General features: G+C 35.3%; 1 protein-coding gene across 1 annotated transcript in view; it reads left to right on the forward strand.

Annotated features, from left to right (window-relative positions):
• TRPA1 (transient receptor potential cation channel subfamily A member 1) overlaps positions 1 to 22,191 on the forward strand; it is a 52,132-nt gene that overhangs the window by 16,773 nt on the left and 13,168 nt on the right. Inside the window, exons 5-20 of the mRNA XM_041769327.1 lie at positions 1,145 to 1,253; positions 1,446 to 1,591; positions 2,012 to 2,148; positions 4,369 to 4,417; positions 6,023 to 6,122; positions 6,752 to 6,852; positions 7,855 to 8,024; positions 8,111 to 8,275; positions 9,935 to 10,049; positions 11,175 to 11,341; positions 12,713 to 12,806; positions 15,994 to 16,053; positions 16,765 to 16,863; positions 19,529 to 19,599; positions 20,299 to 20,461; positions 21,238 to 21,327. Of these exons, the coding sequence (XP_041625261.1) occupies positions 1,145 to 1,253; positions 1,446 to 1,591; positions 2,012 to 2,148; positions 4,369 to 4,417; positions 6,023 to 6,122; positions 6,752 to 6,852; positions 7,855 to 8,024; positions 8,111 to 8,275; positions 9,935 to 10,049; positions 11,175 to 11,341; positions 12,713 to 12,806; positions 15,994 to 16,053; positions 16,765 to 16,863; positions 19,529 to 19,599; positions 20,299 to 20,461; positions 21,238 to 21,327 (1,836 nt within the window). The remainder of the gene's footprint in view (positions 1 to 1,144; positions 1,254 to 1,445; positions 1,592 to 2,011; positions 2,149 to 4,368; positions 4,418 to 6,022; positions 6,123 to 6,751; positions 6,853 to 7,854; positions 8,025 to 8,110; positions 8,276 to 9,934; positions 10,050 to 11,174; positions 11,342 to 12,712; positions 12,807 to 15,993; positions 16,054 to 16,764; positions 16,864 to 19,528; positions 19,600 to 20,298; positions 20,462 to 21,237; positions 21,328 to 22,191) is intronic.

A 22,191-nucleotide genomic window follows, 5' to 3' on the forward strand; every position in this document is an offset into this window, starting at 1 on the left:
GTATATGATTATATCCAATTATTTATCTTTAAATGGATAAAAACTTAAGGTATTATTATAAATCTGTGAAGAAAAGGCAGTATTCTACAGAAAATTGGCCAGGGACACCTTGCTGATATTCAAGGTTAGAGAAATTTTGACAAACCAAAGAAGTTCATTCACTGTGGGTGTGAATACTTTTTTGATTCACCATTCCCAATTTTTGGAATACATTCCAAGAAGATAATTAAAGCTATTACTGATATTAATGCTAGTTGTACATCTATTAGAAGGAGAAAACTGAAAAAAAAAAGAAGTTCAGTAATAGGGTTTTATTGTATAAAGTTTTATGTGTCCAAAAGTAGAGTATGTACTTAATAAAATCATATTTTTAAAGACTGTCATTAAGTAAAAACTTTTTGAATAATAATGATCACACAGTATATACATAGTTACTTTTGCAAAGAAATAAGACAGAAATATTGTCTCCTAAAATGTAAACCAACACTGTCCCTGCAAGGTGAGATTATAGGTAGTATTTGCTTCTTCACAGTTTTCTGCTTTTTCAAATGCTTTCCTTTTGTGAAAATAAAAGGCACTTAAAACTGAAGTTCAGTGATGTGTAAAAAGTGATAGTTGAAAATATAAACTCAGAGATCAGGGTCTTTAGATTCAGTTCTTCTAACATCCTTTTAGTAGATGATTTCCATTAACAGAAATACCTGGTTTTCATAGTTAACAAGAGTGCTGATTTTACCATTTATTAATTTTACATACATGAGAAGAAAAGAATCTGGGAAATATCATTTATATAAGGAATTTGAGCATACTTATAGGAGAAGTCATGATAATGTTTTTAAAACATTTCATTAATTCTATTGAAAAATGTGTTGACTTTAGTTGAAGTCAACAAGATTGATATTTTTATGTCTAAATTGCTACTTTATCTTTGGAAAATATAAAGTGGCTCTAGTTCATAATCCTAGCCTACTTTCAAAATTACCTTCTTGCCTAGATTTCATATACTTCTATGTAGTGTTTCCTAGGCACAGAATCATGAAATGGCCTGGGAGAGGTATTTAATTCTTATTTATCCTTGTGATTTGGGGTTTAACTTGTGTCAGTTGACTTTTTTTTTTTTTTTTGGTACTTTCTTTTCCTCCAGTTAAATAAAGGAGCTAAACCATGTAAATCAAATAAATGGGGATGTTTCCCTATTCACCAGGCTGCATTCTCAGGTGCCAAAAAATGCATGGAAATAATATTGAAGTTTGGTGAGTAGGGGTCTTCATACATTATATTCTACAAAGAAGCCAATTCTGGTAGATGCTTATATTAATTTGAAAAAAATATTTAATAGAGTTTATACACAGGGTTTTATATGAGTCTAAATATCCTTTCTTTTTAAAAAATTCCTTTTATTTATTTATAATGTTTGTTCTCTTGAATTCTATTTTCCTCTAAAGGTGAAGAACATGGATATAGCAGACAGTCTCACATTAACTTTGTGAATAATGGGAAATCTAGCCCTCTTCATATGGCTGTTCAAAGTGGTGACTTGGAAATGATTAAAATGTGCTTGGACAATGGTGCACACTTGGAACTGATGGAAGTAATTGTTCATGTTGTACATGCTGCTTTTATTTAGGGTTGTTATAAATTAGTTTCCAAAATGCTTTATAGCTCTTTTACAGTTAATTTAGATTGAAGGAGGCATTATTTTTTGCTGTTCATGTAGAAGCAGAATAAGAGAATATCCTACCTAGATTTCAACCTAGCCAAAGAATTTTGAGAGCTATCTGAAACAATTGCAAACACCAATACAGTACAGGTAATGATACTGATATTGATAGTAGAGGTACTGTCAGAGCTGTCAAGAGCTATCAGATTGCAAGGAAGCAAAATTGCTAGCTCTGATTCTTATATTAATGCTTGATTTTGTTGACTTTGGAAGAAAAAAACTCAGAGCTGAATTTAGATTATAGCTAAATTTGGACTTAAATATTGATTCTGATATTAAAACTCTTTACAGAATGGGAAGTGTACACCCCTTCATTTTGCTGCCACCCAGGGAGCCACTGAAATTGTTAAATTGATGATATCCTCCTATTCTGGTAGCAGCGATATTGTCAATGCAGTGGATGGAAATCAGGAGACACTCCTTCACAGGCAAGTTTCCTACCTATCATTGTGTATACACATTTTTAGTTCCATGTGTTAAATTATACCCTGCAAGGAAAAGTTAGCACTTATAGTAGCAGAGATTCTATAGTTCAAAAGAAAAGCACAGAGATAAAGATCCTGTGTTTCAACTAGAATCTTTTTTTTTTAATTTTTATTTATTTATGATAGTCACAGAGAGAGAGAGAGAGAGAGAGGCAGAGACACAGGCAGAGGAAGAAGCAGGCTCCATGCACCGGGAGCCCGATGTGGGACTCGATCCAGGGTCTCCCGGATCACGCCCTGGGCCAAAGGCAGGCGCCAAACCGCTGCACCACCCAGGGATCCCTCAACTAGAATCTTTATATTCCTCTGAAATTAGAGTGTTAAATAGATTTTCTTAGAATAAAATCTCCAGTGGCATGTTCTGGATCATTTCTTAGGCCATAGGGTCAAGATTTATTTCCTATATGCTCAGGAGGTCAACATATATGTGTTTCTAAGCCTTTTCCGATTTGTTTCAATTCCTTATGTGTGTCTTCTCCTCATTTTTAGTAGAGATAATGGAGTAGAAACATCTGGATGTTCCACTTTTCCCACCCCATGCCACTTCCCTCTCTGTTTCTCCCCCTCTCTCACTCACAAATTGGCATTTGTAAATAAAAGATTTGGTGATATGAAAATGGCTATTAAATCAGAACAAAAACAATAGACCTCCAGACTGGAGATTCTCAAACACCTGCATGTTAGAACCATGGAGGGGAGCTTATAAAACCCCAATGCCAGTTCATAACCCAGATTACATCAGCTTCTTTGGGATGGTCTCAGGAACTTTTTACAACTCTGTAAACTATTTCCAGGTTTTAGCCAATTCAGGAACCCGGTGATCTGGATATAGTTAAAATGCATCCATTTAGATCACAGCTTTAATATATAAATATGTATAAGAAGGAATTATTTTAGAAAAAATAGATCTATTCATCTGACCTATAAGTGTCCTCAGCCTGCTGACTACTCTAGTTGGACATACTCAACTTGAATTGGCTGTAGATTTTTTGGACCAGTTCAGTCCAATTCTGATTAACCTAATACTGACCTACAAACCTGGAATGTCTAATAACTAGTGACATTTGGAGTTTACCTTGAGCTTCAAAGGGAAGTTTGCTCTTTGGGCTAGAATTCTTTTTGTTACCATAGTGCAAAGATCCCAGTACATTGTTCTGGCTGAAACAGTAAGCTTTGGAGTAAGGGGAATGGGGTGTCAGCCTTGACTGGCTGTGTCACATTTGGCAGGTCATTAACCTCTCTGAGACTCAGTGTTCAGATTTACTGAGAATTTGCATTTTTAATGAACTCTTAGGTAGTCCAGTGCTGCTGGTGCACCACACTGAGTAGCAAAGCTCTAGAGTGAGGATATAGAACAAGTCAAATGGGGCCCTGATGTTATTATTTCATTTCCTACAATTGCTAAACATATTTAATATAATTTAAACGTAATGCAACCTCTTGCGAATTTGGGGTGAAAATTGACAGGCTGATTCTGAAAATTATATACTAAAGGCTAAGAATAGCTGAGATAATCTTAAATAGGAACAAAGAAAGAAGATTTGCAGTAGGAAACAAAGTTTTCAATCACTTGTGTTAACTTTTGTTTATGGAAGTGCTTTAATATGGATTGAAAGTTTTTACTTGCTTTATTACTATCCCTATGGACTGGCTGTGAGATAATACCAAAGGACTTCATTTCTACCCATAATTTGTTTTTGGCTTCATCAAACCTAAGGAAACCTAATGCTGCCTAGTGAACTTTTGGCAAAGAGAGGGTATTTTGAACACTGCAGATGAATTTTAGGTGCACCTTGCTTGCAACTGCTTTTACTCCCCATGGTCACAGTGATAACAACCAGTTTTTTTTTGTCTTTTGTTTTAAGCTCTTTGCACAGATGTTACTACTCACTTCACATCTTCATGATGATTTTATAAGGAGAAAATCATTTTACTAAAAGATGAGGGGGAAAATCTTGTGATGTATTTGAACTTCTTCTATTACTGTTACTTTGAAAATATTATCCTCATCACAATCCATTATAAATTTTGAAAGGTTGCCTAGCATTTTATCATGTTGTTAAACAGTTATTTAAATTGGCTTTTTTGAGCACAGTATAGTAGCTTTATTTTGTATATTTATATCAGCAGTACCTTAACATGCATGTCACTTTCTTTTTACAGAGCCTCACTATTTGATCACCATGAACTAGCAGACTACTTAATTTCTGTGGTAACTATTCCATGGACAGTTTTTTATTTTATTACTATTTACAGTTGAAAAATCATATAATTACATAATACAGCTTTTCAAAAATAAGCCAAATTTTAATTTGATGCTTCTCAGCAAGAAAGTTTACAAAAAGATGACTGACACATTTACAAATAGACTATACTGTATATGATACACTGGCCAAACGTCATTGCCATGAAGCTGGTCAGAAGTACTGACATGTACTTTTGATACCTGGATCCATGTTTTTAGTGTTGGGAGTTGGTGCGTACATGGCAAGGGCAGTTCTGTGAACCAATCCTAAAAGAGGGTTAGACTTCGCAACTCTGCTGACTCTTCAATGCATGAGAAGCTTTGAGGTGGAAGCAGGACAGGTAGCATGTGTCACCTCCACCATTCACTGTAACCTTCTACCCAGCTGCCTCCGTACCACCTTTCAAACAATGAAAAACTGAGATATTAAAAGTATTGTCCAAAAGTCTGGGACAAGTGAAAGCACATAATCTTTCTCATTTTAAGAAGTATACTCAGTTGGCTTTTGAGTTTAATTTTAACAAGTCATTTACACAGATGAATATATGATGTATTTATTTAAGCCCCGCTGTATCAGCAATGAATGTAATTCCATTTGTAGTGTTTATCGTGGGTTGTTAATAGCAACTATTGAAACTGGATATTTACAAGGAGGAATGCTGGAAGGATTCATTATATGCCATAGTTTTGTCATGCATGGTTTCCGACAAATGCAACCATGTCTTCACCTGGCAAGAGAACTGTAGCAGAACCTTACTAACCAGCATGAGACTCTCAGAGGGGATGCTAGTGCTATCCTTGTCTGTATTCACTGGGTCCCCAGAGAGCAGGGAAATATCCATAGTTGGAGTTTAAGTTATTTTTATTACTCTATCCCCCCAAAAAAATTCTTTCCATGAACTTTTTAAAGCCTTTGTTTCTGGTCATATAAAATATTATAACCATAACACATCGTGATATATACTGACTTAGTCATTTAAAATATACATGATTTTTAAATATAGATTTTCTTAAATATTTGGCTATAATTTTAGGATCTGAATTAGTGCAGTTTATCTATTTCAGATGAAGTAGATTTTTTAAAAGTGAACAACGGGATGAGCCCTGGGTGTTATGCTAAATGTTGACAAATCGAACTCCAATAAAAAAATATATGCAAAAAAAAGTGAACAACTTGTGAATGTTTTAAAAATTGCATATGCAATAAATTTGGAAGATTTTCTTTTATCATAGCTATTTAAAAGTGTTTCCTCACACTGAGAACTAACCTATTGCTATAGGTCAGAGGATTTTATTTTTATGATTTAGGTAGTAACATTGATCTATTGCCAGACGTCAATCAAAAAGTTAACATGTGATGATAATTTTTGTTGTTGGAAATGTAAAAGAATGCCTTGATTTCCAATGTTACAACATATGAATTACAGGGGAATTCCAAGTAGTTCTATAGTTAGTCATATGCTTGAGTGCTAGCCATATTATGGATACTCTAAAAATTTAACATTATTTGCAGATTACAATGTAAGCTTATGTGTTCATAAGTTCCTCATTGAATAATGTGTTTTATTTTAGGGAGCAGATATTAATAGCACTGATTTGGAAGGACGTTCTCCACTTATATTAGCAACTGCTTCTGCATCTTGGAATATTGTAAATTTGCTACTCTCTAAAGGTACTGTAAGGGGCCAAGCCAAGCTTTTAGAACTATGACTCAATTTGATATTTAACATTTATTGACCATTTATTGTGCACCAGGCTTTGCGCCAGGTGCTGTGAATACAAAGATAAATAGAATACTTTCCCTATCTAGAAAATTTTTCAGTCCAGGAAGGGTGTGATGCTTAAAAAAATAATTTCAGAGCAATAATAGACAACATTTATAAAGCAAGTATTATATTGCAGGCAAGATGCTGAACATTTTATCTATATTCTCTCAATGATTAATTCTCTGATGTAGGAACTATAACTGTCCCCATTGTGGGCACTAACCTTATGTGAAGATTACAAAGAAGAGAGCTACTGTCCCTTCTTTTTTCTTGATATCTAACCTCTCCATCTTTATATTTTATGATTTAAAAGGTACAATCTCATATGTTAATGTAACAATATATTCTCTACTTCCCCTACACACACATACTGTAAGATAAACCCATTTTAAATAATTTTCTTATCTAAATAAAGTTTCCTGTAAGTTCATGGTTGACAGAATTTTAAGTAAAAAATTTATTTTCTTAAATTGAAAATCCACTATAGATCATGCTATAAATAAATAAGAAGTTATTTTTATATTGTATTTTTTAGGTGCCCGTGTAGACATAAAAGATAATCTTGGACGTAACTTTTTGCATTTGACTGTGCAGCAACCTTATGGATTAAAAAATCTGCGACCTGAGTTTATGCAGGTAATATATGTATATGTGGATTTCCACAAACTGAGTTGGGTTCCACAGAGAGTACACTGATTTTGCTTAATATGATTTTTATCATTATGATGGCTAATTCTGGAATTTAAAAATTGGTTTAAAATAAAGATGCATTATTTGAATATTTACAACACAGTAGTGATGATATGATTATGATATGTTATGATATGTTATGATAATGATAATACATTTCATTGGGATTGAATTTTCCAAATTACAAAGGGTTCCCATATAGCCCCATCTATTATGAGTCAGTTTTCCATCACTCTTTTAACCATTACAAATTGCATATCAGTAGAAGAGCTAGGTGCATGAGTGAATTAGCAATATTTTATCATCAATTAAGAAAAATTATTCAACATATTTGTCTTGACGGGTTGAAATGTTATCTCCATATTTGTATATTCACCAGCTCATACTTGCTGAGTGATTCTGAGGTTTATCATATTTTTGTAATAAATAGATATTAGTATTTTCAGTCTTTAATAAAGAACAAAAATACTTTTATTAGAATATTTTAAACAAAAATAAAAATTAAATGCTCATTTGCTATTCACTTTGCTACTTTTATATTCATATAAAAATAAAGTAAATATAATTTGAACACCTCATTCCTTTTGCCTAACAGAAGACATTAGCTTTAAGCTCTTAAGTGTTATTTTGGGGAAAAATGTAAAAGGAGGGCTGAAGGGGGTGGCCTGTAGCAAAATATGTTTAGAAAATGCTCAGTTGAACATGATAAGTACATTTCTTATTCTTAGGATCTCTCAGAGCCCTTAATACAGTAATACACATTTTAGGGAGACAGAGCATATACCATCATCCATGTTTATTTCACTCTGGTACCTTTATTTATATTTTTGCCCTCAAGGTATACATATTGATCCTTATTGGGAAATACTGTCCTACAGAATAGTTTGAAAAATACTATATTCAAATGAGAACTGAACTACATTTAGAATATTGATTTTTTTTCCCTAGATGCAACATATTAAAAATCTGGTAATGGATGAAGATGATGACGGGTGTACTCCTCTACATTATGCATGTAGACATGGGATTCCTGTCTCTGTAAATAACCTACTTGACTTCAATGTGTCCCTTCGTTCTAAAAGCAAAGATAAGAAATCACCCTTACATTTTGCAGCCAGGTAAGAGTCAGTTTATGCAACTTATAAGCATGTCTTCTTTCTGTTTAATATTTGCTTTGAAATCATGAAACCTAATTTTTTACAAGTTATGGGCGAATCAACACCTGTCAGAGGCTTTTACAAGACATGAGTGATACGAGGCTTTTGAATGAAGGTGACCTTCATGGAATGACACCGCTCCACCTGGCTGCAAAAAATGGACATGATAAAGTAGTTCAACTTCTTCTGAAAAAAGGTGCATTATTTCTCAGGTAAGAATATGTGATCAGAATATTTACATATTTTTAATCAGCCATTTTCTGGTTGTTTTTTTTGTCGTATTTTTAATTATGATAGCTAACTTTCTATCTCACTAAGTACTTTTTATCCACCTTATTTAATCCTCAAAGCATATATGACTTCTCAAATATTTAAAGGGATGTCAGTAAATTTCTAATTGACAGATAAAGATGTCACGATTTATAAAGGTGAAGACTTCATTCGAAATCACAGAGTAAAAAAAAAATAGAAATCACAGAGTAAGTGGCTTTGTGCAAAGTAGTTCTCAGAACCTTTGAAATATAGTTCTTCATATTTTGCTTCATCATGCTACCATCATTTTATGCAGATGCATGTACACAAACACCATACAAATTCAAAGACGATGATGGACATGAAAAGCTCCCTTTATGCTACAACACCAGACATGAAGAATTCTTAAATTTCGCTATACTCAAAGAAGTCTAACACAAGGAGCAAAGACAAATTAAAATAAGTAAGCATTTTAAAAAGGTAGCATAATTAAATGACCTCTTTGTAAAAAGAAAAATGTTAGAGAGGTTTGGTGAGCTATCTTCTAATTTTGAAGCAAAGAGCTCAGTAAGCTAATGTTCAGGAGCACATTTCTTTATCAGAGCACCAATCATGCAAAGTAGAATTGCAGCTGCAAAAGGAATGCTTTGATCATTTGCTTCCTGCCACCAAGGAAACACCAGGGAGCCACATGTAAAGGGGACCCCAAATGGATCCAGGCCAGAGACTTGTTGCTTAATTACATCATGATAACTGAAATGACAAGGTGGCCTTTATACCCTAAAATAGTTGCTCACTGGCACTGATATTGTACCAGGATCTCCAGCTTTTTTCTTTTTTCTATCTCTAATTTGGAAAAATGACAAGCCTTCATTGTATTTATATCTTGAATTTCTGTGAGAAAGGACAAACATTTTCCAAAGGGATTAAGAAAGCATCTTTGAGAGCACAGGAGGAATGATACCTTCAGACCTGAACAATTAGAAAAATAAGTAGCATTAAGCTAAGCATCTTAAGACCAAGTGTTGTAAGATAATATTATTATTATTAATTATTATCATCAGCAATACCTAGTGGACATGAAGACTAATACTACCATCATGGACATTTTTTTTTTTAAGATTTTATTTTTGAGTAGCGTCTACATTCGCTGTGGGGCTCAAATTTACAATCCCAAGATCAAGAGTCATGTGCTCTACTGACTGAGCCAGCCAGGCACCCACCATCATGGAAAATTTTTGATACAATATTTAATGGAAGAATAAAACAAGATTTAAAATAATGTGGATAAGTACATTACAGCCTTGAAAAAAATACATATGACACGGACATGCTAACTGTAGTTGTATTCATCCCTAGATGTTTGAAAATGTTTATATACTTTTATATGTTAATCTGCTAAATTAAAATATACATGTGAATCACATTACAGAAAGGTTATTTAAGACCGTTGGGCTTGAAATGAGCTTATTTATAAGAAATATGTAATATTAAGTTGCTAGAACTCAGATATGTTTGTTTTTTGTAGTCATCTGACTCACCTTTCAGATGAGTAGCATCCCTTCCCACGATTTATCTGTGTGAAGTGAATGCACAGTCCTTTCTTAACTCTCTAACAGTGACCACAATGGCTGGACTGCTTTGCATCATGCTTCCTTAGGCGGGTACACTCAGACCATGAAGGTCATTCTCGACACTAACTTGAAGTGCACAGATCGGCTAGATGAAGAAGGGGTATGTACCGTGTTCCTTGTACCTACCCAATGTCCTATTGACATAGAAATGTCCAAATTGGCATAGAAATGTCCAAAATTGAAAGAAAGCCTCCTTCCTAGCCACTCTCTTTCCTTCCTTGCCTGCATTAATACTCTTTTCTGGGTTCTTACTCTGCAGGGGGAAAGAATGATGAGAATGCCAATAGGGTGGATGCATATTGAAGACACCTTTTAAGTCTCACAGAGACTCCATAGGCCCATGTAGATTGATGAAAACATTTTCAGTACTGCCTGGTGAACTGACAAAAATGAAAGAGTTAGGGATAAGTTTTCATAAAACTAATTGTATTGGATTTGAAGTACTGTATTTTGCTATGATGTTCTCCCTCTTTTTATGGAATGTATTAAAATAAATGCACATTCTTTAATGAAATGATAGAGGGTTGTTACTGCTTTTTAAAATGTCTCAATATCCCAAAATTAAAGACTGGCAACCTTCTAGCAGTCTGATTTTTTTTTTTTTTGTAAGCCTGTGAAAACCCCAAATCTGGAAATCATTGCTTTAAGACAATAAATCTCTTAGAATTATTCTGCATTCACCCCAATATCCTTCCCCTGGAAGTTTGTCATTCATTCTTGTGGAATTATCAGTGTAAAAACAAAATAAAATGAATTGCTTGAGGGCAGCCGGGTGGCTCAGCGATATAGCACCGCATTCTCCCCAGGGGGTGATCCTGGAGACCCGGGATGATCCCACGTCGGGGACTCCCTTTTGGAGCCTGCTTCTCCCTCTGCCTGTGTCTCTGCCAGTCTCTCTCTCTCTGTGTGTCTCTCATGAATAAATAAATAAAATCTTAAAAAAAATGAACTGCTTGGAATTCCATATACACACACAACACCCTTCTCCTACACACACGTGCATGCGTACACATACACAATGTTTGAACTATAAATTCATTATGTGAAGCCTGATTCTGAACACTGGTTTTAAATTTTATGTATTTAGGTATTAAATTGTATTTAGGTATTAAATAGTTAAGTTTGTTAACTTATTTTAAGCAGTTCAACAATGAAAGCAGTAAAATAGCCAAAGGATGACCAGACATTGTTACTGGATTTTTTTGTATTCTGTTTTTTCTAAAAGAACACCGCGCTTCACTTTGCTGCAAGGGAAGGCCATGCCAAAGCTGTTGCACTCCTTCTGAGCTACGATGCGGCCATTGTCCTGAACAAGCAGCAGGCTTCCTTTTTGCATGTTGCAATTCACAATAAGAGGAAGGAGGTGGTTCTTACGACCATCAAGAATAAAAGGTATGCCTACAGTCTTCCTGTCCCACCGTCATGTAGTGTGCTCTCACATGAGGGATGACTTACAACTGGAGGGGATACAACTTCAGCAGTTAAATCTACATTTCTTCAACATCAGTTGTTTACATAAAATTTTTAATGAACTCTTTGGGTAGCAACAGACATGTACTTAACCTCTCTGGTTTTCCATTTCTATCTCTAAATCATGGGAGGATAGATCACCTTCATAACACCCATGTAAGACACATGTAGAGCATAGTCATTGTCTAGCACACTCCGCCCTACTCTACCTGAATCTGCCCAATACTCTCTTGCCAATAGAAATGTCAAAACTGGATATTGGTAAAGATAACTTCCAGGGTATATCCATGCTGTTACTAGAGTCACCTATTGGAATTTCTCTTAACACCTGATCTTTTGTGGTTGTGACTTTTTAAAACATACTCAAAGGAGTTTTAATGGTGAATTTGTACGGTAGTTTGTGCTACTTTTCGTACATAAACTTTCTGTAGAGTCACAGATATGCTCAAGGGCCCAGTGTCACCTAGTCATGGACACAGATGTGAACCATGTCATATTCTGGAGAGATTGAGCCTGTGTTTTAGAGTATGAGCAATCTCAAGATACCCCTGTTGGTCATTTATTTGAACACTAATCAGTGCAAGTGTGCAACTGGAAGTTTTCTGATTATGCAGATATTATAGATGGATTTTACTGATAGGGTTAACAGGACATTTGGGTACTTTTTAGAAATAGTCTCCTATGAAATAAATAGGATATTGGAGGTAAATGTCTTTTCTTTGCTTCCTGTTGGGGATTTATTTCCCCCTTGGTATTGTAAGTATCTTCTTATTCTGTCCAACTGGAAGGTGATGAAGAAAGGAGCAGGCTGTGTGGTCTCCTGGAAGAATCCATGCTTATTAATGTGTTTGACAAATTATTTTCTAGTTTAATGCAACACATGATATATATGTGGGCTAAATGTTAAATATCATGTGTCCAGTACTATGTTGCTATCATATATACGTGAATATGATAGATTTCACATCTACCCAACATAACCAGCTCATACTGTTTCATGATTTTAGGTTGAAAAGAAGGTAAAAGTCTACCTTTTTTTTAGAAGGCATTTAGAGAAAGGGAACAGTGATTAATAACTGCCATCTTGGAATTTGCCCACATTCCTAATTTCCATTATGGGCAAGGACCCTATTAATGGATTGATACTGATTCACATGTTGGTTCCATTGGAACAAATGTGGGTTTCTTCTAAAGATATAATCTCGAATTTCGATTTAGAGCTTTGTGGTGTAGAACAGAAAGATCAAGACTTGTGTCTGTTTTACTATCATCACCATTGTCATTTTTTTACAGGTGGGAAGAATGCCTTGAGGTCTTTAGTCATTATTCTCCAAGCAATGGATGCCCTGTCTTGGAAATGGTGGAATACCTCCCTGAATGCATGAAAGTAAGCTCTCCAGATAGAACTGCTTCTGGGTACAAGGGGACTTAGTGTCATAGTCACAGTATAAATAATAGTACTTTGCATTCTTAAAGTTTCTAGCTTCCCCTAGGCTATCAATCAGGGAAGTTGGCCAACAAGTATTTAATAAGGACCTACTTGGATTGAAAGAATGCTCTTAGTCATTGTGCAGAAGGTAGGAAAATATAGTCAACAGGTGTTTTTCTTAAAATAGTCCAAGTCTAGAGCAGAGACTACTAACGGTAGTTGCTGGCTGAATAAAGTCTCTAGGTGGTTTCTTGAGGGCACACGTTATTGTACGTTAGTTGTTAACACTCAAAACCAGGATGGCTCCCTTAAGGCTCTAGCTGTCTGGCTTCCTGTAACAATCAGAAGATCTGGTGGCTGGGCCTCCTCACAAGGAAGGAACTGCTCACTAGTAGCAGCTGGTTCCCTTAAATGGGGCAAGCACTCTCCCGTTTGGTACAACCCAACTCTTCTTTTTGTATACTCAGTCTAATGCCTACCATTAGTTGCCGTGTATTGTCATTCTGGTACCGTGACTGCTTTCCTTGTAGCAGAGAGATAGTTCTCTATATATGCCTCTCTGCAAACTGTGAAGATAGTAAGCCAGCCCAAGGAGAGCCAACATTTCAAAAACAATGGGAAAGAGCTCTTAAGGCTGGCACAGTTTTATTCATTTATACTATTTCCTGGCCTCTGAAGACCTTCAAATATGTGATTCTCTCCTGGATTAAACGTACACCCAGCATATGACTGCACTCCTACAACAACAGAAACATCCAGAAACTGTTGAGCATGTGAATGCCTAAGGCTGCAGATAGAGACCTCCCTGGGAAGGCTAAATTTTGAAGATTGAGATAGATACAGAATAATCAAAAAAAAAAAAAAAAAAAAAAGGACATCAAGTGTCATTTATAGGGAAACATATATTCAAATACTGGATAAGGTATGAGACATAATGGACATAGGACCAAATGTGGAGCCTGATGGTCCTGGCTCTGTGTCTTGCTGTGCTGCTTCAGACCAGTCATTTCGCCTCTCTGAGCTTCATTTTCTGCTTGCTTTCTTTAAAAAAAAAATTTTTTTTTTAAGATTTTATTTATTTATTTGAGAGATGAAGACAGAGAGGGAGATAGAGAGGTGCAAGCATAGGCAGGCGGAAGGGCAGAGGGAGAGGAAGAAGCTGACTTCCCACTAAGCCAGGAGCCCGATACAGGGCTCCATCCCAAGACCCCAGGATCATGACATGAGCCGAAGGCAGACACTTAACTCACCAAGCCACCCAGGAATCCCCATTTTGTGCTTTCTTTACCTCTAAAAAAGCGTCGCTGATCCTCATCTTGCAAAGTGATTATAGAAATTAGAGGTAAAATATATGAAGTATTCAGGATGGTGCTTGGCCTATATTATATATCCTACTATTTTTATACTGCCTGTGTGGTTATTAGTACTACAGCTATTCACACTTACTATTCTTATTTATTCAGTAAGCACTTAGTATGTGCTAAGTGCTTCACATGCATTATTTTCTTTATAATATCTAATAGAAATTGGAGCTAGTCCAGTCCATAAATTAGCATTTCAGGTGCTTAAATTTCATCAGAGGGCACATAAATATTCAGGATTGAAAATGATCTCAGAATTTCTTACTTAGTAATTTCAGTTGTGGGTGTCTGTCCTAATGAATAACCAGATGTACAGACAGCTTTATATACAGTAATGTTTCTGTAGCATTAGTAATAATAATAAAATATATATGTTAGAAATATTCACATATGGAAAACATGGGATAGAACTGGAGAAATTAGACCAAAATGTTAATAAGAATTATTACAGTTGTGGGATTATGATTAGTTTTTCTTTTCTTTTTTTACACTATATGTTTTCTAGTTAGTTTTCTATAATTTCTTTGTATTTTAGTATTGTGAATTTTTCCTTAAATAGGGAGACTTGAAGATCTTTCAGTTTAGCCTCACATGACACATTTGAATGATTTACATAATCCCTTCCCATGTGTACCCCCTACCTCCACCTCCTTCAGCCTATCTTTATTTTGCCTATGCTGATTATTAAAAACTTCTCAATCTCAAACCTACTTCTCTAGTTTTGCCTTACATAGCACTACTGACTAGTTTTATCTTTATATTTCTTATGATGTCTTTTATGACCTTTAGTATCACTGCCTGGTAACCAACAGACATTGAACTTTTTAAAGTCCCTCCGGTGTTTGAGACCAACCAGGACAGCAGTGCCCTCCCAGTGACTGGGGGCGGGAGATGTCTGGGTCCCTGTTTCAGAGTGCTGTCCAGTTTTCCAACCTTGTGTCTTGCAGGTGGGGTTGACTGGATGCCCCAGGAGTTTTGGGGGACACACTGGTGGGGTCACCTGGGGCTTTGTGTCCATAGCCTGTTCCAGGAGGGCAAACTTGGGCAGTATTTTTCCCTCAGGATGATGAATTTGGGCCACTAGAAAGGTGTCAAAATACAGATCAGGGGTGACTGAAACTGTTTATGTTAATAGGCACCCCATAAAAATATTTGTCCCTACATACCCTAGAGGTGTGGCTCTAATGATCTCTTAGGCATTCTCTCCTTTTCTTAAGCATCTAGAGGGCCTTCAGTATTTCTCCATCCTCCCACTCTGCTGTCCATGCTGCTCTGGATGAATACTCTCTCAATGTTGCTCAGCAAGTGAGGTACAGAAGCCAACGCAGTACTCCATGCTTGAGCAATATGAAAGATGACACGTAGACCAAAGAAGGACCCCAGTGCTCAGCCATAAGATCACAATTTGAGACAATAACTTATCACTGTAAGATGAGGAGCAAAGGAACTGTTTATAATCTAAATATTCTGTAGAAGCCCAGAAGGACATCAAATCTTAGGCAAGATTAAAGAAATACTTCTTACTCTAATTTTAATAAATGTAATTTCATTCTTGAGCATATGGTACTTTTTCTGAATCGCTTGGTATTTCTGAGGCACGCAGTGATAGTTGAAGCACTTTAAACTTTTCTCCTTAATGACATCGATTATAGTTTACCTTTGAGATACTGGAAATAAAAGGAGGAGAAAGGAATACCTTGGGAATACCTTTTAGAATAGGAATCAAATCCCGTCTCTTATGTAATCTTCTGACTAATATCTTAGCCACTTTTTCTCTCTTAAAGGTCCTTTTAGATTGCTGCATAATACCCTCCACAAGAGACAAGTCCTGTGAAGACTACCATGTAAGTTTATTTTATCATAATTTGAAATTTATTCTAGTTCTTTAATGAATATTAAAAGCAATGTTACTGAGCTCCACAATCTCAGAAGGTAGTAATTATTGCCTTCATTTGTCATATTATATGATGTGAGAGAAGTTTTCTCCTGCCTTCTCCCAATATTTTAATTGTTTCTAATAGCATTATTCAGGGTTGTTTCTAGTCTTTATACTTTCTTTGGTAGTACTGCCTAAAGAATGAATTCCCAAAAAAAGATCTAAGTAATCTTTTGAGAATTCATCTTCTTTCATAACTGTGGGTTATAGAAGGTTAAGCATCACCTTTCTAAGATACTTATTTTTTTAAAGATTTTATTTATTTATTTGAGACAGTGGGAGAGAGAGCACAAGCAGGGAGGGAGAAGGGGGTGGGTGGGGAGAAGCAGACTCCTCAATGAGCAGGGAGCCTGACTTGGCTCCATCCCAGGACCCTGAGATCATGACCTGAGCCAAGGGCAGACACTTAACCAACTGAGCCACCTAGGTGCCCCTAAGATATTTAATTTTTGAAATTAAGATGAAATAACTTTACATTTCTTCAGAAAAAAAATGACTTAATTTTATTTGAACTACTTAATTTTCAACAGAATTATAGCCTTGCATATTTGATTTGTTAAGACCTATTTTGGGAGTATATGCTAAACTTCTAATTTTTTCAAAATTTTGTCTTCTGCAGATTGAGTATAATTTCACATACCTTCAGTGTCCATTAGAGTTTACCAAGAAGGTAACACCTACGCAGGATGTTACATACGAGCCTCTTACCACCCTCAATGTAAGTCCAGTGTTTTCATTATCCAGGTAATTTCTACATGGCTTCTATAATGTTGCTGTGTAGTAGTTCCAGGAGGGAGCCTGGAAGAATTCCACATTAATAGTTTTATGTGTCTACCTGCCATGTGTCCTAACCCTTTATTTTTTAGAAAAGAAAGTCCTTTTCTACAGTTGCTATGATTTGGTCACCTTAAAGTTTCACACTCTTGATCACTTTAGTCTGAATGCTCATGTGAAACCTGCCCCAACCCAGAATCCAATAAACTATGGACAACATAGGCTGACAGCACTTGCTCCCCACCTCCGTCCACCTAAATATAAACATCTATATTTAAGTGTTTCCTCCATGCAAAATCATTGGAAAATCCAGGGTTGACAGAGCTTCCAGATCAGTTAATCACTGTTCTCCACAGTAAACTCTGAACATTCAGAACCCTTTAGATCCTTCTGGAGGAGTGATCCCAAGCTGAAAGTAGGCCCAACATGCATAGTATGATACCAAATTGCCCAGGAGACTTAAGACCAAACCAGCTCTTATTCCAAAAAGTACTTTTGTATTTCCAGCAGATAGGACAATAAAAACCATACAAGATGATCCACTGCAAGCTAAATCAGGGGTCCCAAACTCAAATAACTACAGGGGAAACAGGTAACAGATGGTTTAAATTGAGATCAGCTACTAGCACCAACAAATTGGTGCCATATGGGAACAGCAGCCCAGCCTTATAAACACTGGCTACAAATTAACACCGTGTGAGCAAAAGAAAACCTATTTGAGGGTTGGATTTCCAAATGTGGTCTAGGGTCTACATCTACACTGCCTAATATGGTAACCACTAGCCACATATGACTACTTAAAACTAATTACAATTAAGTAAAGTTAAAAGTTCATTTCTTCATTTTCAGTAGCCACATTTCAAGCACTCACTAGATTGTGCCTTGTGACTCTCATATTGAACAGCACAAATATAGGACTTTTCCATCATTGCAGAAATTTCTGTTGAACAGCACTGGTCTAGACTAGTTGGAAATTTTCATTCACTATAAATGAATTCATTTCCCTACATGGAAGCCTTTGGTACAGACTGTGGTAGCAATCATCACCTTAAAGTGATATCTAGAAGTTTTACTGAGTCGTTGGAGTGGGAAGGATGCAGAATCACATGGACTTAATGCCCACAAGGCTGGCAGTGGAAACTGACTCTCACATTGGCTTTATGCAGAGCATTTTAGCTCTGTTGGAGTATGTTATGTTTTGCAGTTGTTGTTCTAGTTCAGACTCAATAGCCAAATGACCTAAAAATAACTATACTATAGCTATACTTAGGAGAATTTTCATGTATGTATGATTTTTAAATTGTAGTTTAAAAAATATGCAATACATCTATCAGAGTTTATTGTTTCCAGTACCAGAATAAGAAGAGGAGGAAATAAAATCTCTGTAGTTTCTAAAAAGTAATAGACTTTATATAACATAGACTCAGAATAATTTATATAAAAAAGGTTTGCTTGAATAAACACACTTAGTGGATGACTTTTGGCATGATTGAATAGTACCTTAGTAACATGACAAACTTCTCCTTATTATAACTGAGTTGAGTGGGGTTCTTCTGGATGTATAGCTGGTCTGTCATGGGAAATTATTGCATGCACTAGATGGACCTGTCAGTGCTTAGATTCAGGCAAGACGAAAACCAGTCCCTTGGGCAGCTCCCTACGAAGTTAGAACATTCCATGCCTCTCTTTCCTCCTCAGAGGGAAGCCAGGAGTTGGGCATTTTCTCTTGATCTCACTGCTTGGTGCTAGAGGAGGGGCTATGGCGAGTAAATGCCATGAATTTTCCTACTGTCTTTGATGTGGTTCTTTTTGGCTACAGGCTCACTTGGGGTGCAGGAACTTAACTAGTTTCTTTATTTCTCACAAAGGCAGTTGGTCCAGATATTAAGTTGATGTCTCTTCTCCCCATGGGTATGGAGAGCCTGGGACACCCTGTTCTGCTACCTTACTCACATCACATACTCTGTATTGCTTGAATAATTAAAAATTAATTTGGGGACTCCTGGGTAGCTCAGTTGGTTGAACGTCCTTCTCTTGATTTTGGCTCTCAGGTCATGATCTCAGGATTGTGAGATCGAGCCCTGCATTGGACTCCGCACTGGACATGGAGCCTGTTTAAGATTCTTTCTCTCCCTCTCTCTCTGTCCCTCTGAAACTCCTAAATTTTTTTTGGAAATAGAAACTATTAGTTCCCAGTAATACGTGAAAACTTAATAATCTACAAGCTAGATTAATGACTGTGTGTATTCTACTATTTAAAATTTTTCTAGAAAGACAATCCTGAGTTTCTTCAAGGGAAGAATAAAAATGTAGCTCTTGCTTATTTATCTTTAATATACCTTTTCTGGTTGTAACTTTGTATACGAGAAAAATAATTCTTCTATCTCAATTAGTAAGAAATCGAAAGAGACAAATAACTGCATCTGTATAAAATGATTCTAATTTGTTTTTTTAATATGCATTCTTAATATAATTTTTAAGTTTTCAAATTTTTCATAGACAAGTGTTATTTTTATAATACTAAAGTTATAAAACCAGAAAACAAAAAGCTTAGCTTGTACTTAATAGTTTAATAGGTTTATTTTTATTGATCTTTCCTTATTTCTCAGGCAATGGTACAACATAACCGCATAGAGCTTCTCAACCATCCTGTGTGTAAAGAATACTTACTTATGAAATGGTAGGTATTAAGTAGTAATTATTTTTAATAATGCCTCCATTGAGTTTGCTAAAAGTCTTCTAAATAATTATGTTTAGATTTTATTAATGTTTTATACTTTGAAAAAAAAATGTGTCAAAGGCAAATCTTGGTATTAAAAATGTTGTTGTTATGGGCAGCCTGAATGGCCCAGCGGTTTAGTGCCACCTTCAGCCCAGGGCCTGATCCTGGAGTCCCAGGATCAAGTCCCACGTTGGGCTCCCTGCATGGAGCCTGCTTCTTCTGCCTGTGTCTCTGCCTCTCTCTCTCTCTCTCTCTCTCTGTGTGTCTCTCTCTTGAATAAATAAATAAAATCTTAAAAAATGAAAAATACTGTTATTTGACATTAAATATTTTGGGGGTGGAAGCACTCCTAGGCCTTGCATCTTAGAGCACAGTGAAGTGAGAGAGGCACCTAGAAAGAGCAAATAATGTGGAAGTTAGAAAATATGAGCTTAAGTCCCTGTTCTTCCATTACTTGGTGAGAGATTTCAGCAAGTCATGATTTTCTGGGAAGTTGAGATTCCTTTTATAAAAATGAAAAAAGGTGAATTTGAAGATCTTGGTTCTAAAGATCAATGAATGTACCAAATAGATTTCTGAGAGAGATTACAACTACTTTTTCCACAGGTTATCTTATGTAAATATTTTTGGTTGAAATAAATTGGTTTATTTTTATAGGTTGGCTTATGGTTTTAGAGCCCATATTATGAACCTAGGATCTTACTGTCTTGGTCTCCTGCCTATGACCTTTCTTGTTGTCAGTATAAAGCCAGGTATGGCTTTCAACTCAACTGGAATCATCAATGAAACTACTGATCACTCAGAAATATTAGACACCAAGGTATTTTTGATTGGCCTTTGTATTTCAACTTTTTAAAAGATGATCAAAAGTATGTTTTTTTTTCTTAGAAATGCTGCATAATCTGAAATATCAGGACTTTGATTATTATAAATGGACTGTAGAATTCATATATGAACAATTTCTCCTGATATCCTTCATGGAATCAGAGGGAATATAAATAACTAAGTCAATAATTGAGTTTGTAAATTAAAGAGACATGATATGTATGAGATACTAGCTTTAATGCTGAAGTATAAAGCTTTAAAATAGGTCTACAAAAAGCAGATTTGTGGCAGTCAGGGATTTAGAGAGAGGGAGTGGTTCTTAGTGGATACAGAGTTTGTGTTTGGGGCTGATGAAGAATTACGGAGCTAGAGGATGATGGGTGGTTGTGGTGGTTGCATAACACAGTGACTGTACTTACTGCCTCAAAATTATACATTTTGAAATGTAAATGTACGTGTAAAACTTTTAAAATGGTAAATTTTATGTGTATTTTACCATAGTAAAAAAAATTTTTTTACATAGGTCTACAGATTCATATTCTTTTAAAATTTGTGTGGTAAGTTTTGAACCTCTCTTAAAAAAGGACATTATGAAATGAGTATGAGTTGTCTTTATATTGGTATCACAGTAATTTTCTGCTTAAAGCAAATATGAAAAGTATGTAGGAGTGAAGCAGAAGAAAAAGTAAACATTTTATAGTGGAAATTAAGAAGCTTAAGCGTTGTTTTGATATCATTCATAATTGTTTGCTTTATACTTTTTTGTTTCAGAACTCATATTCTATAAAAGTTTGTATGATTTTAGTTTTTTTATCCAGTATATTTGGATACTGCAAAGAAGTGACCCAAATTTTCCAACAGGTACACAATACATTTTATATCTCCAAAGTTGCAAGTATTTTAATATGCAGAACATAAATTGCTAAACTATATATGAGGCAGTATATGTCAGAATAAAATCACATAACTTGACAAATGGGTAGACTAGAAATACCAAGCATAAACTTTTCAACTGTAGAAATCACATGATTTTAGATAGACTCTTGCATTGGATGATGCCTATTTGATAAATCTGAAGTAAAGATGTTCTGGTTGTTAGTCCATAAGGGTCTGTTTAGTTACAAATCAACTTATGAATGCCTTTTCTGTATTCTCTGATAAGAGTTAGATATTTTACTAACATAAGAGATTTTGAATTTGATACTCTTGAATGTAACTATTTACTTGGTCCATGACTCCATTTCAAATGGGTTTTTCTTCGAATTCCTTTCTTAATAAGGCTTTTCTTTATTGGATAAAATTTCAAGTTATAATAAAATTTGGGAACTCTTTATAGCATAATTTTACTTCATACCTTTTTTTTTCAATGGGTGAACCAAGAATTATGTGAATTATCTACAGGTCCTTACTTTGGTTAATAAATGGCATCAATCTTTTATTTCTCAGTTTAAAGTCTTATTATTTTTTTATTTTTTGTGCATCTTTTTATAAGATATATCTTTTATACAATACCTCATATTATGTGAAAATTTACTTTGTTACATAAGGATAAGGACTTTGATATCCATGTTAAAGAATGTTAATGATTCAGTGCTTCATATTTGAAACACTACATTGAAGTACATATATATATATGCGTGTCTATTTAGGTGTAGTGTGTACTTGCAGTAAATTGTCACAATTCTGAGAGTCTGTATTGTTTCATTTTAGCTTAAATGATCTAGG

Source organism: Vulpes lagopus, chromosome 9, assembly GCF_018345385.1.
Source record: "Vulpes lagopus strain Blue_001 chromosome 9, ASM1834538v1, whole genome shotgun sequence".
NCBI lineage: Eukaryota > Metazoa > Chordata > Mammalia > Carnivora > Canidae > Vulpes > Vulpes lagopus.